Genomic DNA, 17,477 nt, shown 5'->3' with positions numbered 1-17,477 from the left:
TCACCAACTCTAAAAAAACATTGTGTCCAAATCTCTAAACAGGCATTGCTGGAATTTATTTTGAATATTCATATTTATCAAAATAAGTATACTCCCCCCCCCCCACACAAACGTTCGGATACGTGTGTGTACAACAATATTTCCAGAACACCTAAGGAAGTCCAGTCCACCTGTGTGAGCAAAATTCTTCGACTAGATATGGTGTTGAATAGATCAGGAGCTGAGGTTTGTTAGAGGTGTCTGTTTCTTTGTTAGGGTGGCTAGTGGAGAGAGACGCAGCACTGCAGTGTGTGCCTCATGACTTCCCTTGTGGATGAGAGCGAAATAGAGAGAGGGAGAGGGAGCTAGAGAGAGAAAGAAGGGAGGGAGATGGAGGGTGGCGGTGAGGAGGGAGAGATTGTAACACCCAGGCGGCGGGTTCAGCGGCAGGGCAATGAGAGACTTCCTGTGCTCCATCACGCCCAAGGCCTGCTTCAGTCAGCTGGTAGCGGAGGGCAGATGCCTCATGTGTCAGTCTTATTAGCAATCCTCCTGCGTACGTGTGTGTCCGTGAGTGTGTATGTACTGTACGTGTGTGAATGTCTGTTTGCTTGCGCGTCCGTGTCTATGTGTTGTTTATACATCAAGAGAAATTGTAAAAAGGCAGAATATGACTATGCAGCGTGAGCAGAACCTGATGTTCTACAAAAGGATTGAATGCATAGCTCGAGGAGGAGTTAGGGAATAGGGTAATGTAGCTGTCACGGTGACCTGGCAGGCATACAAAGTGCTCCTTCTCCTGCATGAGAGACAGTCAAACCAACCTTCTCCCTCTTCAGGCATCGTTAGCAGTCAATCTGTCCTCCTGCCACCATTAGCCAGACCCTTGAGTGGTAAATAAACGATGCTGCTGGTGTACTGCAGGTGTTGTCATGGCAACTTGCTCACTCCCTCTCTTTCTTAGCTCTGCCCACGTTCATTTGCTCCCTCTCGGTGAAGGAGTCAAAGGGAGGTCAACGAGTCAACGCACCGCCACAATATGGCGCTGTTTTGTCCTCCCTCACCTCCTCCCAACACACAGTAGCTGATAAGATACACATTCAGGGCACTCAAACACGGGCAGACTTAGCGATTTGGAGGCCCCAGGCAGAGTCTGAGCCCGATCCAACATCACAGAAATGTAAGCCCGAACCGGAAAAAAAATACAGATTTCTACAAAAATAGGCCTGTTGATGGTGTAGAGAACAATGCCACAGAGGCGGGCGGCAGCGGAGTGAGGAGAAAATGAAACAGCCCTTGTCTTGGAAAAGTGAGGAGGCAAACTCAATATTGGAATAATTAGAATAAAGTAGGCTAATGCAATTGAAGGCATGTATCAAATTGTTGCGTATAGGCCTACTGAAACTCCCAAAGTCATATCCAATCGTTATACTAAAATGGAGGTAATACCCGTGTGTGGTCAACTAGATGAAAATGTCAGCACTGTTTTGATTGGCAAAACGCCGTCGCCTGCTTTGAGACAAGCGTGGGGGACTCATCTTGATAAGTCAATTAGTGTCAGATTTTAGTTTTCCCTGAATGTCTGTTTGCATATTTGGTTAGCCTACAATTACCCTGGGAAAATGTTAGCTATGTTGAAGTGTTGTCTCTATTCTGTTATATATAATGATCAGAACATTCTGCTAGCATGTTATGTAGTTTAACAAGCGGATTTTGCTATTCACTCGCGTTGTAGCCTGGCCTACTCCGGATTTGTCTGATAATCAATGTGATTTTGTTTCACTGAATCTCCGTCTGTATATTCGCTTAACTGCTCTCTGGCTGGGCAAATAAGTGGAGGTGGTAGTTAATTTATTTGTTTGCTCATCTATCACCGATCAGAAACATTTAGCATGCAATAATTCATGTAATAATAATTATTGTAGCCTAAATCAATTGTATTATTTTGCTCATGACTGAGGTATAGGCTATAGTAAGGCTTTATATAATCAACTGCCGAGCTGTGAGAGTCCTGTTTTATCTAGCTTAATAACCAGAGGAGGCTGGTGGGAGGAGCTATAGGAGGACAGCTCATTGTAATGGCTGTATTGGAGTCAATGGAACGGAGTCAAACACGTTGTTTCCATGTGTTTGATGTGTTTTGGACCATTCCATCTGTCCTCCTGTAGCTTCTCCCACCAGCCTCCTCTAATCTTAATGTAACTTACTTCAACATATCTCAATCAATCATTCATGTCATTCATAGGCAGCTGTTATGAGATACAAAAATAAATATATTTTGTTACTACTATTTTGGGGTTTTATTATGCCCAGTTCATGAGGCCCCTGATGATGTGAGGCCTGAGGGAAATTCCTCTTCTGCCTAATGGTAAGTACACCACTGCACAGAAAACATCATGAAGGGCCTCTTGATTATTTTACAATTGAAGAACAATGTCTTGGTATGGAAATGGCATGGCATCCTTGGTGCCCACAGAAAGGTGTTATCCATAACCCCACTGTATTTTCTCCTGAGAATTAAAGATCATTCTATCCAAAATTCAGATACGCATTACACCAAATTAAAGGGGGGAAATCTGTAGGAGGTGGGAGAGATTGAAGTTAGGGCATTGTCATAAGAATACATTTACTCCCTGTGCTTCTCTCTATACGAGACCTCCCCTTCCAGCAGGCGTACTCTGGATGAACCCGTAGTAAGCAGCGAAGAAGATGGAGTTGGCACGCTTGACAGACCTTCGCTGCCATTGGAACACTGGCGATGTAGCTGTTGTATTAAAATGGCGGCGCTGATAATCAAAAAGAGCTTTCTCAGGGAGGACGTTGGACTGTCTGGCTGCACAGATGGGCCAGGGAGATGAATACAACTTTCTGTCACTGGGGTTGGAGGAATGGATCTGCGACAGCCCCGTGGGAGAGAAACTGTTTCGTTCCTACTCTCTGATGCCCCAATCTGTCTGTTTCTCTCCTTTTATAGATTACTATTCAAGCTAGATTTCCACAATAAAACTTGTTTTTATGACTTCAGGTATTAGGGCCATGTTTTAGAAATGCACACAGGTAATAGAACATGTACCTTTCCAAAAGAAAATGTGTATACTTGCTTCAGTTGTCTTAAAATCAGCAAGCACATGAATTAGCCATTGTGAGTGGAGTACTCCACCTTCAATTAGCCTGTCATTCCATTGAATCAGGGCTCTGTGTGGGCGAGCAGACAGAATGAAAATGTTCTCTGTTCGCCACATCTGGATGGATAACCAGCTTATCGTAGCTAAATTCACTTGCTCTAAGAACATGTCAGGCCTGGGCCATCACTCTGCTCAGTGAGCTCTAACTGGTCTATACATCATCTCTGTCCAGCCACCGGACATTAGGAGTAGGTCTGTTTCTCATTCCTTTGGCTCTGTAGTGAGGTGTCAGAGCTCTCTGTATTAGAGGATGTGGGATCTATCACAGCAGTGCCCAGAGAGACAGCCAGGAGAGGGGGCAAAGATTTGACAAACATGCATTATAAATGTAAACCCCATACAAATGGACTGATCAATATAAGCTAGCCTTGGGGTTTCAGATGCTGTAATAAGGACAACACAAGATATCAAGGGCCATTTTGAGGCCATGCTAAATTCTGTTATAAACCTATGATGACACAGGGAGAATCTCATTTGTATACTCCTCACGTTCTCTCCTCAAAACCCACTGGAGGAGAAGTTCAGAGGGAAAGGACCTCCTGGTTTTCTCCTCCAGTGAATTTTGGGGAGGCGGTGAGGAAAGGAGAGAGGACGCAAGGAGAATGCAATTGAGATTCTCCTATGGTATACTGTGCATCATTGTGCTTGTTCCTCCTCCTCACCCTGCTTGTGTCGCTCTGTTCCAGGAGTATAACATCAATGGCTGGTGGGTCGGAGAGCTAAACGGAACCGTCGGTATTGTCCCTAAAGACTTCCTCCATCCTGCCTACATCCTCTGAGCTCCCAAGAGGTACTGAAGCACTCTCATATTGTTACGATTACAGACTGATATAATGGGCTAATGTACCTTACAGGCCTCCTGACACCCATTGAGATAACCATTGAAATAGCAGGAGAGGTGTACATTCACAGCAGTGGACTGGCCATTTAAGACATCTGGTGGCTGAAAGTAGAACTGCAATTACTGCATAGACCCAAGGTGTGTCATTTTATCAGCAATGCTTAATTATAGCATCATTGACATAATTGAATTGGGAAATATGACTCCGTAGCGATATTAACTATACGCCAGATAAAACATACAGTATCATATTGCACTACTACAGGAAATATGTTATTTGACCCTGCTGGTCATCTATGAACATTTGAACATCTTGGCCATGTTCTGTTATAATCTCTACCCGGCACAGCCAGGAGAGGACTGGCTCATAGCCTGGTTCCTCTCTAGGTTTCTTCCTAGGTTCTGGCCTTTCTAGGGAGTTTTTCCTGGCCACCGTGCTTCTACACCTGCATTGCTTGCTGTTTGGGGTTTTAGGCTGGGTTTCTGTACAGCACTTTGAGATATCAGCTGATGTAAGAAGGGCTTTATAAATACATTTGATTTGACTATGTTTCTCTCTGACAGTTTATCTCTGTATTGTGCCTTACTTCCACAGTTGAGTGATGTGACTGACTACATTCTCAATCCCCAACACCGAACACTTCGAGATTGATGACAGATTGACCTTTTCTATTATTTCGTAATATAGCGTTATGCTGTTAGTGTCATTGTTGTTGTATGTTTTTGTAACAATATGCTTCATTTCCATGCATAAATTACATTACCATGGTTCTTTTGAGGCGATTGGTGTATACATCAAATTCTGGATAATGCTGATGTCGCAAAAAGGTTTCCTCTGTTCAATTGTTTCCAATGTATTTGTGCCCATGTGTGTGAATGGAAATTGCCAGACATTGAGGAAACATTATGCCCCTGTGACAAAAATAGGAAATCCTCACCTCTGGTGAACTGGGGGGCTGTCTATTCCATATTATGAAGCATACGAACTGGTGCCTTCAACAGCCTTGTGTCTGAGGCTACAGTGCTTGTTATTTTGATGCTGACTTCAAATATGTAGGCCACAAGGGGTCAGGCATGCTCCCTGGTGCGATTTAATTATTTTTAATTAATCTAATTAATTAAGTGTTTGAAATTGGAATACCTGATCATTTGCAATAAGAAAACATATTTATTTTTGAGCCTGTAAAAATATTGTTAGATATTTAAATTCCACAATATGATGTACATAAGAACTTGTTTGACTGTGCATATGAAAGTCTATGGCAATATAAATGTCTGGAAACGAAAGAAACACCTATTTAGGCGAGGTGCTGGCTTAAATAAATGTTGAAATGTAATGCACTAAAATAGACTCAGATGCAAAGTACAGGTGGGGGAAAAAACTACAGTGCCCTCCGCTAATATTGGCACCCTTGGTAAATATGAGCAAAACTGGCTGTGAAAGAAATGTCTTTGTTTATCCTCTTGGTCTTTCATTCAAAATATTCACAAAAATCTATCATTTAATTAAAGTAAAATAATTGAAAATAAGAAAATAAATTCATAAAACAAATATTTTTCTAAAATATATGTCTGCCTCAATTATTGGAACCCCTTCATTCAATAATTTGTGCAACCTCCCTTTGACAAGATAACTGCTCTTAACTGATAACTGAGTCTTGTCCTATAATGCATAATGAGGTTGGAGAACACATGGTAAGGGATCAGAATCTCTCCAGATCCTTCAGATTCCGTGGTACATGCTTGTGGACTCTCCTCTTCAGCTGACACGGCAAGGTTTTCTATGGGGTTTAGGTTGTGGATTGGGATGGCCATGGCAAAACCTTGACTCTGTGGTTAGTGAACCTTTTTTGTGTTGAGGTGTGCTTTGGATCATTGTCCTGCTGGATGATCCAACCACGGCCCAGTTTAAGCTTTCTAGCAGATGCAGTCAGGTTTTGATTTAATATTTTTTACATTTAACCTTTATTTAACTAGGTAAGTCAGTTAAGAACAAATTCTTATTTTACAATGATGGCTTACCCCAGCCAAAACCTCCCCTAGCACGGATGACACTGGGCCAATTGTGCGCCGCCCTATGGGACTCCCAATCATGGCCGGTTGGGATACAGCCCGGGATCTGTTGTGACGCCTCTAACAAACTGTAGGCGCTTGGGTTTGTTGTTTGATGACAGCAAATGCCTTTTTTCTATGGCAACCATCCCAAACAACTTGTGGTTACGTAGGTGGCGTCTGATTGTGGTTTTGGAGAATTTCTGACCCCAAGACCCAACTAATGTCTGCAATTCTCCAGCTGTGATCCTTGGAGATTTTTTGGCCACTCGAACCATCCTCCTCACTGTGTTTGGGGTCAATATAGACATGCGTCCTCTTCCAGGCCGATTGTTAACATCTCCAGTTGCTTTAAACTTCAGTTAGATTTTACTCATAAGAATTTCTAGGGGTGCCAATAATTCTGACACGTTTCAGAGTAAAATATTTCAATCATTTTACTTAGATTTTTGTGAATATTTTGAAAGGCAGACATTTTTTCACAGCCCGTTTTGCTCATATTTACCAAGGGTGCCAATATTAGTGGAGGGCACTAACATTTTATTTCCAAGTACAATTATATTCCACAGAAATATTGTCATCAATAGGTGCATTCCTAGTTTATTTTTGACTATTTTTAGGTAGGTATATTGCCCTTGTACATCCTTATATGAACTACCTAAGTGGAAAAAACTGTCTGGTAATCATCTACATAACATAAAAGGGGTACTTCCAACAACTGCTATGCCACTTAAATAAACTAATGCACTGTTAAAAGGCTGAATATGAGAACAAACATCCCCAACATTGCAAAACACTGTACAGTGTGTTTGGGACTTTTACCATTGAAGACAATTAGACCATAACATTGAAACCAGTAGAACTGCTGTAGCCTGATGGTTTGCTTTTTCAACAGGGATGTTCTAACTAATCCAGACCTTTTCTGAAGGGAATAAACCACACACACGGTTCATTTTCTGGACACAGATTAAGCCGAAGAGATGGACAAACTGAAGGACTGGCTTGAATTGGGAGGATGATCATGAGCAAAAGCTTTTGGCTTACTTCCCAAAGTTGCAAAGAAAATGTTGTGATCCATTTAATAAACACAGGAGACTAGCCAAACTGATGACATGGTGTGACAGTCAGGAACAGCGACTTTACATAATATGAAAAAGCAATACTACAAGGCGCAGCTCCATGTCAGACATAGCGAACTGATACTGTATACTGGTTATTGGGGTGGGGTTGGTGTAGTGTGGGGGGATCCATGGGTGGATTTGGATCACATCTTACTCATTTGTCAGGAAGAATGATGGTTCAAATAGGATGTTAGGTACTGTATTTATTTCTCAGAGATCAAATGATATTTCCACAAAATAATGTTTCTGGAATGAAACCTGTTTCTAACTACAGAAATAATTTCAGCACAATTCTTGTGTTTTTAGGTGGAACGACACTCACCCCGTTTGTTCAAGCTGAACCCAGAAACCCGCCCCACAACAGCAACACAGAATGCCTAAGGATGACACTTTTCCACCCCAGAACTTATGAATAAAACACAGTCAAAGTGGATTGCATGATAAGTTGCAAGTGTCTTGAGTAACATTCACCCACACCAAACTCACGTAATCACGTTTTAACAGCATCACAGTTCTGGATCACACAGCATTCAGAAGGCATGTGAATTAACTGCCAAATTATTTGCCACATTAATGCCATTGGGGCAACACAGCCGGTTGAGTTAGACTAATTCCCTCTCCGACTGACACCATTGTTCCGCTGAGCATTGGGTACCTCAGGTGTTATTTCTTCATGTGAGGGATCTTGGTTAGTTTCGGGCTTTAGAATGTCTGTTGTTGAGGACTTGTTCTGCCTCTGTGTGGTCTGTTTTGTGATGTTCCTTCTCAGGAGCTGACTCCATGTAGCCATTTGTCTCGTGTCCTTGTTGTCGCTCTCCTTATTACTCCCATCGGATGTTGTAGTCTCCCCATTCCCAAGACTTTCCCCGTCCTCTCCATTAATTTCCTCGTCACTATCAACCTCTTCTGTTGTGTCCAGCTGATTATCTACTTGTTGAATGTCTAAGGGAGTCTTCCCTTGGGTTGCCTCATCGCCACTTTCCACCTCAAGTTGAGTCATCAATTTCTACCTTTTGGGTTGCAACGTCTCAATTTTCTACCTCTTGGGTTGAGTCATCAACACTTTCCACCTCTAGGCTGATCTCTACATGGGAGTTGATCTCATCCATGTGTCCTTGGCTGTCCAGCGCAATGGCTGTTACTGTGTCTTTGTCACTGTCCCCTTCGGAGGTTGTTTCTTGAGCTTCCTCCGCAGGGTTAAGGTCCTCTAGAACGGTCTCCCTTAGGCCATCTTGAGGGGTTTCCTCATGGATGTCTAGCTCTGGGCTACTCTGTTTGGGAGGGATTGTCTGTGTAGTCGTGTCTGTATGGGTCTCCTCAATGACCCTCTCATTCTTCACGTCCGTTACACAGTCTTCCTCCAAGCCGGTGTACTTTTCAGAGTGCGCTTCCACAAGTGTCTGCTGTAGACAATCCCCTTGGTGGTGGATCACCTCCTCATGGTCGAGCCTTTCTAGGGTAGAGTCTTCATGGCCGTCCCACTTAAAGATGGTCTCCACTGGGCTGTGTGTCTCCAGGGCGGCCTCTACATGGACTACATCGTGGTCCTCTTGGGTGACCTCTGAGGAAGGGTTCTCACCGAGCTGTAACTCTACAGCGTCTATGTCATGGGGGTCAGCTAGGAACTTCTCAGTCCGTAGGCCCTCTGGCTCACTGGAGGTGAGGTTCACAGGGGTGAGGGGCTCTTCACATCGCAGGGTAGGTAGATGAGGAACAGGGCTGTGGGGAACGAGAAGGCCATGAAGTAACAACACTCAACAAGACCTTTATACTGACATGTAAAACCTGAAATGCAAGTCTTGGTAACGAATTGACGCCAAGACTGATTTTTCACTTTAAAATGTATGTAAATAAAAAAAATACAATGATTGTAAAGTTAAACAAACCATACAACTCTGCACAAGGACTACTTAACAATTTCCACAAAAAGCCCTTTGCTTGAAGCACAGTGCAGATGCAAAGATTTGTGCCATCATTCTGTTACCACAAACAGCACAAACCACCATTCTGTTACCAAACATTTCATCTGCCGGGATTCAATCCAATCGGCCCTTTTCGGCTAGGCACCATAAAGGCGGTCACGGAGATCGCATTCAAAGTGAACGCTGCAGATGTTGGCTCAATCGGAAATTAGTTATGCGGACCGGATTGAATGCTGGCCTACAGTTGTGCTATTTGGTCTGTTGACACTCCAGTCTTACCACTCCATGGACTCATAAGGAACTGGAGTAAGACTCGGGTCCTGGGCTGAGTCCTCTTCTGGAACCCGGCCCTGATTGGATGAGCCGTAGGTGAGAATGGCCTCCGTCACAGTGTAGGGGGTGTGGCCCTGCACACAGTCCCGGATGTGACCAACCGGCAGTTGGGTTTGCAGGAAGAGGTGGAGCTGGCTATCTGACAGACATACTGTCATGCTACACACTCTGAAGAAAGACAAACAACGTACACCAATGTCATGCTCAATGTTGGGGTCTCATTTTATTTGATTAGTCATGTTTTTTTTTAAAGTTTCCTTTGTGCTCATTTCAGGTGTGACAATATAATGACCAATAGAGGGAACAACCAAGCACTATAATTGAAATTGTGAAGTCGTAGCTAATTATTAACTTAGGAGAGGAACTGACTTGTCCAGAAAGGACTGCAGGCCTTTCCTCCTCTTCTCCAGGAAGTCCTCACCACTAGAGGAGAAGAAGGGCTTGGTGGGCAGGTCTGGGACAGGTCTATAGGACAGAGAATAACCCAAAGCTCGCAGAACAGGGCAACTTCACATTAAAAGTTTCAAATTATTATTTTCTCTACAAAAAAAAGGAGTTAAGCCATGCACATTGGGGGACATTGCTATGACTTACACCAAGCCAGTGTTCTTCTGCATCCTCTTCTTGAGCCAGACAAACTCACTGTAGCGACGGCGCACACATGATGTCTTGGCCGTGAAAGCCTTGCTGTTGGTCTGTGAGTAAAAAGAGAGGGAGCACCATAATGTCATGTGGATACAGACAATACCAATGGGAGATATGGACAAAAAGTCACACTGTGATAAATTGATACATTTTGCACGATAGCAATAAATACAACTTTTTTACTTTCCATTAGCGGCAGGGCTCTAGACTGACTTTTTCCAGTACCAAGTAAAATATGAAAGAATTTAGCTATTTATCTAACATGTTCAGGGAACATCGATGGATGTTTTGATGTGCAACATGTCAAAATAGGATTCAGAATGAGCTGATTTATTTAGGCTCTTTACAGATCAATATGCCTGCATTTTTTGGGGCATATTGGTCTAGGATATATGCGACATAATTCACCCACCGGAGGAAGCGGGAACTCAAAACACATGAGCTAGATTGCTAACTAAATATGACATTGGTGCTGGATAGCCATGTAATTGATCAAACAGTAATTGTAATGTCCTACAAAAATGTTCATCTCCATTACATACTCTGCCAAGTGATGGTATTTCCTCAATATTGAGAGTAACAATATGTTTATACTCACAGAAAGGTGAGACTTGTATCTTTAGCAGTAAATGTTTTTTTTAAAAGTGTTTTGCCTCAATTATATTTTTAAAATGCTTCTCAACTTCCATGTGTGTGTGCTTATCAGAATGCATCTCTCCTTTCACTTCGTGCACAAAGGGGGAGAGGGAGTGAGAGCCAGCAGCGATACCAGGACAGGCCAGATATTTTCATTGCAGGAAGTAGGTTAATGCACATTACTGTTGACCTAGCCTCATTGAGAACCAGGCTTCCCAAATTGGAAAGCTTGGTGAAGTCAATGGCACAAAGTAGCTAAAAGGGGGAAGAAGACTCGGTGTCAATCAGTGAAGCCTCGCAGCACGTCAAACCAATCAACTGCCTTGCTTGGGCAGAAAGTGTTCAAGCCATACAGTCATTGGTTCAAGCAGAGGAATTGTAAATGCCTTCAACTTGATTTTGTCTATAGAGCACACCTCTCGCAAAACAGAATTACGTTTTTCCTCAAGGTTTTCTTCCATTTTCTGCAATGTTGCAATCTTGCACACGCAACAACTCTGCAAAATGTGTCCTACCCGGTCGGAAAACAGTGACGAGCACGCAGCACCCCTTCTACGGGCATGTGGGGGAAGGGTTCTTTAAATGTAACATTCAATATAAATTCCAGGAGACAATTATAGCCGTTTCAGCTAATGCAAAATTCTCCTGACCTTCAAAGTAGGGGTGAATTTGAGGTATGGCTAAGCAAGACTACTGTTGACCAAATAATGGTAAACAAAATTGCGTCGTAAGAGGGTAATGTCTGTGTCAGTAATTTTAGCTTTATCGCCCCAGCTCTAGCCCAACCACCTTTGTCCCTAGTATTGATAACTATTTGGAAAACAAAATTGACATTTACACTGAGTATACAAAACATTAAGAACACCTGCTCTTTCCATGACAGACTGACCAGGTGAATCCAGGTGAAAGCTATGATCCCTTATTGATGTCACTTGTTAAATCCACTTCAAAATCGGTGTAGATAAAGGGGAGGAGACCGGTTAAAGAAGGATTTGTAAGCTTTGAGACACGGATTGTGTACGTGTGCCATTTAGATGGTGAATGGACAAGGCAAAACATTGAAATGCCTTTGAACGGGTTATGGTAGTAGGTTCCAGGAGCACCGGTTTGACTGAAGAACTGCAACGCTGCTGGGTTTTTCACACTCACACTCACAGTGTGTGTCAAGAAAAGGTCCACCACCCAAATGACATACACACAACTCCAAACAACTGTGGGAAGCATTGGCATCAACACGGGCTAGCATCTCTGTGGAACGCTTGACACCTTGTAGAGTCCATGCCCTGATGAATTGAGGCTGTTCTAAAAGGCAAAGCAGGGTGGGGGGCAACTCACTAATAGGAAGGTGTTCCTAATGTTTGGTATACTCAGTGTATATTATTTTGTCGTTGTTGTACATTTGCTGTTGACAGTGCACAACAATGTAGCAGCATTACCCAACCACAATCACCACAATTTAGCACTTAAGAAAATCTGAAGTGTCAACCAGTCTTGCCACAGAACGAGACACAGCCTGCTTCAGAGAAGCCATTTAGTCTTGAGCCATAATCAATTACCCATTGAACTGATGGCTTCTCATTGATAACATTCCGCTCTAGAAAATATTAACATCTCTCCTAGGACTTATTCTGCTTTTATCAGGTAGTGCTTAGACGACAACATCCCCAGTCACTGTGCGTTCTTACCCAAACCAAAAGCCTTACATTAACGGTGACCTCCACGCTATGGCAAAGGCTAGAAATACGGCTACCACTGAGGGTTTCTCATTAGCTAGGTTTCCATCCAATTAGCGACAGATTTATGCAAATATTCTAAAAATGCACATAAAATATGCATAAAAACAATGTCCACTATTTTCCCACCGGAGGTGTGTTTCCATCAAATGTCTTTGTTGCAGGTATAAGGCTATGTGTGACGCCGTAGTGCACATACAATTCCATGTACCGAATAAAAAAAATACATGTTAGGGTCTACAGAGTGACACAGTGGTCTAAGACACTGCATCGCTGTGCCACTAGAGATCCTGGTTAGAGTCCAGGCTCTGTCGCAGCCGGCCGTGACCGGGAGACCCATGGGGCGGCGGTGTCCGGATTAGGTGAGGGTTTGGCATGCCGGGATGTCCTTGTCCCATCGCGCTCTAGCGTCTCCTGTGGCGGGCAGGGCGCATGCACGCTGACATGGTCGCCAGTGTGTCCTCCGACACATTGGTGCGGCTGGCTTCCGGGTTAAGCGGACATCCTGTCAAGAAGCAGTGCGGCTTGGTTGGGTCATGTTTCAGAGGACACACGGCTCTCGATCTTCGCCCCACCCGAGTCCGTACGGGAACTGCAGCGATGGGACATGACTAACTACCAATTGGATAACACGAAACTGGGGACAAGGGGTAATTTAAAAATAAATAAGATATATTTTTAAATAAACAATAAAAAAAAACCGAGTTAAATGGGTTTCCATCACATGATCAAATCTGATGGTTTTGTCACAAAAAAATGTGATATATAGTCAGGGTTTTACAATAACTTTTCCACTGGTGTCACTGATGCCATCAACTGAGAAAGTTGGTGGCACCAGCAAATGATTTGGTCACACAACATCGTCGCCGTTACGTGCCGATAATGACCTGACCCGTGTCCCATACTGTACATGCATTCCATACAGAACTACCAAATGCCGACCACATTATCTACCAAGAGAATTCTCTTTGATCCTAATCACAGTCGTGTACATTCCCCCCCCAAGCAGACACATTGACGGCCCTGAAAGAACTTCATTCAACTATGTAAACTGGAAACCACATATCCTGAGGCTGCATTTATTGTAGCTGGGGATTTTAACAAGGCTAATCTGAAAACAAGTTTAGAAATTATATCAGCATATCGATTGCACAACCCGGGCTGGCAAAACCCTGGATCATTGTTATTCTGTGAGCGAGTCTATTAGCAAGTGCATCAGTGATATTGTACACACAGCGTCTATTAAAGCATTCCCCAACCAGAAACCGTGGATTGATGGCAGCATTCGAGCAAAACTGAAAGCGCAAACCACTGCTTTTAATCAGGGCAAGTTGACCGGAAACATGACCGAATACAAACAGTGTAGCTATTCCCTCCGCAAGGCAATCAAACAAGCTAAGCATCAGTATAGAGACAAAGTGGAGTCGCAATTCAACGGCTCAGAGAGGTATGTGGCAGGGTCTACAGTCAATCACGGACTACAAAAGAAAAACCAGCCCCGTCGCGGACCACAATGTCTTGCTCCCAGACAGACTAAACAACTTCTTTGCTCGCTTTGAGGACAATACAGTGCCACTGACAAGGCCCGCTACCAAAACCTGCGGACTCTCCTTTACTGCAACCAACGTGGGTAAAACATTTAAACGTGTTAACCCTCGCAAGGTTGCCGGCCCAGACGGCATCCCCGGCCGCGTCCTCAGAGCATGCACAGACCAGCTGGCTGGTATGTTTACGGACATATTCAATCAATCCTTATCCCAGTCTGCTGTTCCCACATGCTTCAAGAGGGCCACCATTGTTCCTGTTCCCAAGAAAGTTAAGGTAACTGAGCTAAAGGACTACCGCCCTGTAGCACTCACTTCCGTCATCATGAAGTGCTGTGAGAGACTAGTCAAGGACCATATCACCGCCACCCTACCGGACACCCTAGACCCACTCCAATTTGCTTACTGCCACAATAGGTCCACTGACGACACAATCGCCACCACACTGCCCTAACCCATCTGGACAAGAGGAATACCTATGTAAGAATGCTGTTGGGTCCCTGGGTCTCGACCTCGCCCTGTGCAGCTGGGTCATGGACTTCCTGACGGGCCACAAGGTGGTGAGGGTAGGTAACAACATCGCCACCCAGCTGATCCTCAACACTGGGTCCCCACAAGGGTGCGTGCTCAGCCCTCCCCTGTACTCCCTGTTCACCCACTGCGTGGCCATGCACGCCTCCAACTCAATCATCAAGTTTGCAGACGACACTACAGTGGTAGGCTTGATTACCAACAACGACGAAACGACCTACAGGGAGGATGTGAGGGCCCTCGGAGTGTGGTGTCAGGAAATTAACCTCACACTCAATGTCAACAAAACAAAGGAGATGATAGTGGAAACAGCAGAGGGAGCAGCCCCCTATCTACATTGATGGGACAGCAGTGGAGAAGGTGGAAAGTTTTAAGTTCCTCTGCGTACACATCACTGACAAACTGAAATGGTCCACCCACACAGACAGCGTGGTGAAGAAAGTGCAGCAGTGCCTCTTCAACCTCAGGAGGCTGAAAAAAAAAACACTCAAACTTGTACAGATGCACAATCGAGAGCATCCTGTCGTGCTGTATGACCGCCTGGTACGGCAGCTGCTCCGCCCACAACCATAAGGCTCTCCAGAGGGTAGTGAGGTCTGCACAACGCATCACTGGGTGCAAACTACCTGTCCTCCATGACACCTACACCACCCAATGTCACAGGAAGGCCAAAAAGATCATCAAGGACAACAACCACGCGAGCCACTGCATGTTCACCCCGCTATCATCCAGAAGGTGAGGTCAGTACAGGTGCATCAAAGCGGGGACCGAGAGACTGAAAAACAGCTTCTATCTCAAGGCCATCAGACTGTTAAACAGCCATCACTAACATTGAGTGGCTGCTGCCAACATACTGACTCAACTCCAGCCACTTTAATAATGGAAAAATGTATGTAATAAATGTATCACCAGCCACTTTAAACAATGCCAATATATATAATGTTTACATACCCTACATTACTCATCTCATATGTACAGTGCCTTGCGAAAGTATTCGGCCCCCTTGAACTTTGCGACCTTTTGCCACATTTCAGGCTTCAAACAAAGATATAAAACTGTATTTTTTTGTGAAGAATCAACAAGTGGGACACAATCATGAAGTGGAACGACATTTATTGGATATTTCAAACTTTTTTAACAAATCAAAAACTGAAAAATTGGGCGTGCAAAATTATTCAGCCCCTTTACTTTCAGTGCAGCAAACTCTCTCCAGAAGTTCAGTGAGGATCTCTGAATGATCCAATGTTGACCTAAATGACTAATGATGATAAATATAATCCACCTGTGTGTAATCAAGTCTCCATATAAATGCACCTGCACTGTGATAGTCTCAGAGGTCCGTTAAAAGCGCAGAGAGCATCATGAAGAACAAGGAACACACCAGGCAGGTCCGAGATACTGTTGTGAAGAAGTTTAAAGCCGGATTTGGACAAATCTGGCCTTTATGGAAGTGGCAAGAAGAAAGCCATTTCTTAAAGATATCCATAAAAAGTGTTGTTTAAAGTTTGCCACAAGCCACCTGGGAGACACACCAAACATGTGGAAGAAGGTGCTCTGGTCAGATGAAACCAAAATTGAACTTTTATGCAACAATGCAAAACGTTATGTTTGGCGTAAAAGCAACACAGCTCATCACCCTGAACACACCATCCCCACTGTCAAACATGGTGGCGGCAGCATCATGGTTTGGGCCTGCTTTTCTTCAGCAGGGACAGGGAAGATGGTTAAAATTGATGGGAAGATGGATGGAGCCAAATACAGGACCATTCTGGAAGAAAACCTGATGGAGTCTGCAAAAGACCTGAGACTGGGACGGAGATTTGATGACAATGACATCAATGATCCAAAACATAAGGCAAAATCTACAATGGAATGGTTCAAAAATAAACATATCCAGGTGTTAGAATGGCCAAGTCAAAGTCCAGACCTGAATCCAATCGAGAATCTGTGGAAAGAACTGAAAACTGCTGTTCACAAATGCTCTCCATCCAACCTCACTGAGCTCGAGCTGTTTTGCAAGGAGGAATGGGAAAAAATTTCAGTCTCTCGATGTGCAAAACTGATAGAGGCATACCCCAAGCGACTTACAGCTGTAATCACAGCAAAAGGTGGCGCTACAAAGTATTAACTTAAGGGGGCTGAATAATTTTGCACGCCCAATTTTTCAGTTTTTGATTTGTTAAAAAAGTTTGAAATATCCAATAAATGTCGTTCCACTTCATGATTGTGTCCCACTTGTTGATTCTTCACAAAAAAATACAGTTTTATATCTTTATGTTTGAAGCCTGAAATGTGGCAAAAGGTCGCAAAGTTCAGGGGGGCTGAATACTTTCGCAAGGCACTGTATATACACTGTACTCTATAACATCTACTGCATCTTGCCTATGCCGTTCAGCCATCACTCATTTATTTATTTCTATGTACATATTCATATTCATTCCTTTACACTTGTGTGTATAAGGTAGTTGTTGTGAAATTGTTAGATTACTTGTTAGATATTACTGCATGGTCGGAACTAGAAGCACAAGCATTTCGCAACACTTGCATTAACATCTGCTAACCGTGTGTATGTGACAAATAAAATTGGATTTGATTTGATCCAGGCTAATAACGACTAGACATTTTTTACATTAGCATGATCTTACATGGATTTAGATATATTTACTCAAACCTACTGGCCCAAACAGAATTTCTAATGGCCCGGACATTAGTTATTTTATAAATGAATTTATTTTGGGAGATTGCAAAATATGACCTTCTCATTCAAGAAAGGATAAATATATTGTTTCGGATGATAATAAAAACCATGTTTTCTTTAGTTACTTTTTCCTCAACTTGTTTCTCTAACTTTATAGCAAGTCAAGCTAGCTTGGTGATGAGTTGACAAGTTAAATCAAAAAGGGAAAAACAAAGATATGCACTCCTTTGGTTCCCCAGGACCAGGATAGAGAAATG

General features: G+C 43.4%; 2 protein-coding genes across 6 annotated transcripts in view; one reads left to right on the top strand and one right to left on the bottom strand.

Moving 5' to 3' along the window:
* The window catches only part of LOC110491502 (src kinase-associated phosphoprotein 1), a 35,337-nt gene extending 27,718 nt beyond the window's left edge, over positions 1 to 7,619 (top strand). The window contains exons 12-13 of one of the 2 annotated variants that reach the window (XM_021564996.2): positions 3,851 to 3,954; positions 7,485 to 7,619. In XM_021564996.2, the coding sequence (XP_021420671.2) occupies positions 3,851 to 3,943 (93 nt within the window). In that variant the 3' untranslated portion in view covers positions 3,944 to 3,954; positions 7,485 to 7,619. Of the gene's footprint in view, positions 1 to 3,850; positions 3,955 to 4,600; positions 7,027 to 7,484 lie in introns of those variants that run through there. The other variant, XM_021564995.2, reaches the window with a different exon arrangement.
* Positions 7,369 to 17,477, bottom strand: part of LOC110491501 — a 22,052-nt gene continuing 11,943 nt past the window's right edge. For all 4 annotated transcript variants that reach the window (XM_021564993.2, XM_021564989.2, XM_021564990.2 and 1 more), the window contains 4 exons: positions 10,028 to 10,128; positions 9,803 to 9,898; positions 9,380 to 9,601; positions 7,369 to 8,897 (listed from right to left, as the gene is read on the bottom strand). In XM_021564993.2, coding sequence (XP_021420668.1) covers positions 8,207 to 8,897; positions 9,380 to 9,601; positions 9,803 to 9,898; positions 10,028 to 10,128 — 1,110 coding nt within the window. In that variant the 3' untranslated portion in view covers positions 7,369 to 8,206. The remainder of the gene's footprint in view (positions 8,898 to 9,379; positions 9,602 to 9,802; positions 9,899 to 10,027; positions 10,129 to 17,477) is intronic.

The sequence above is a fragment of the Oncorhynchus mykiss genome, chromosome 16 (genome assembly GCF_013265735.2).
Source record: "Oncorhynchus mykiss isolate Arlee chromosome 16, USDA_OmykA_1.1, whole genome shotgun sequence".
NCBI lineage: Eukaryota > Metazoa > Chordata > Actinopteri > Salmoniformes > Salmonidae > Oncorhynchus > Oncorhynchus mykiss.
The sequence above is the reverse complement of the archived record's forward strand: the minus strand, read 5'-3'. Positions and strand labels throughout refer to the sequence as shown.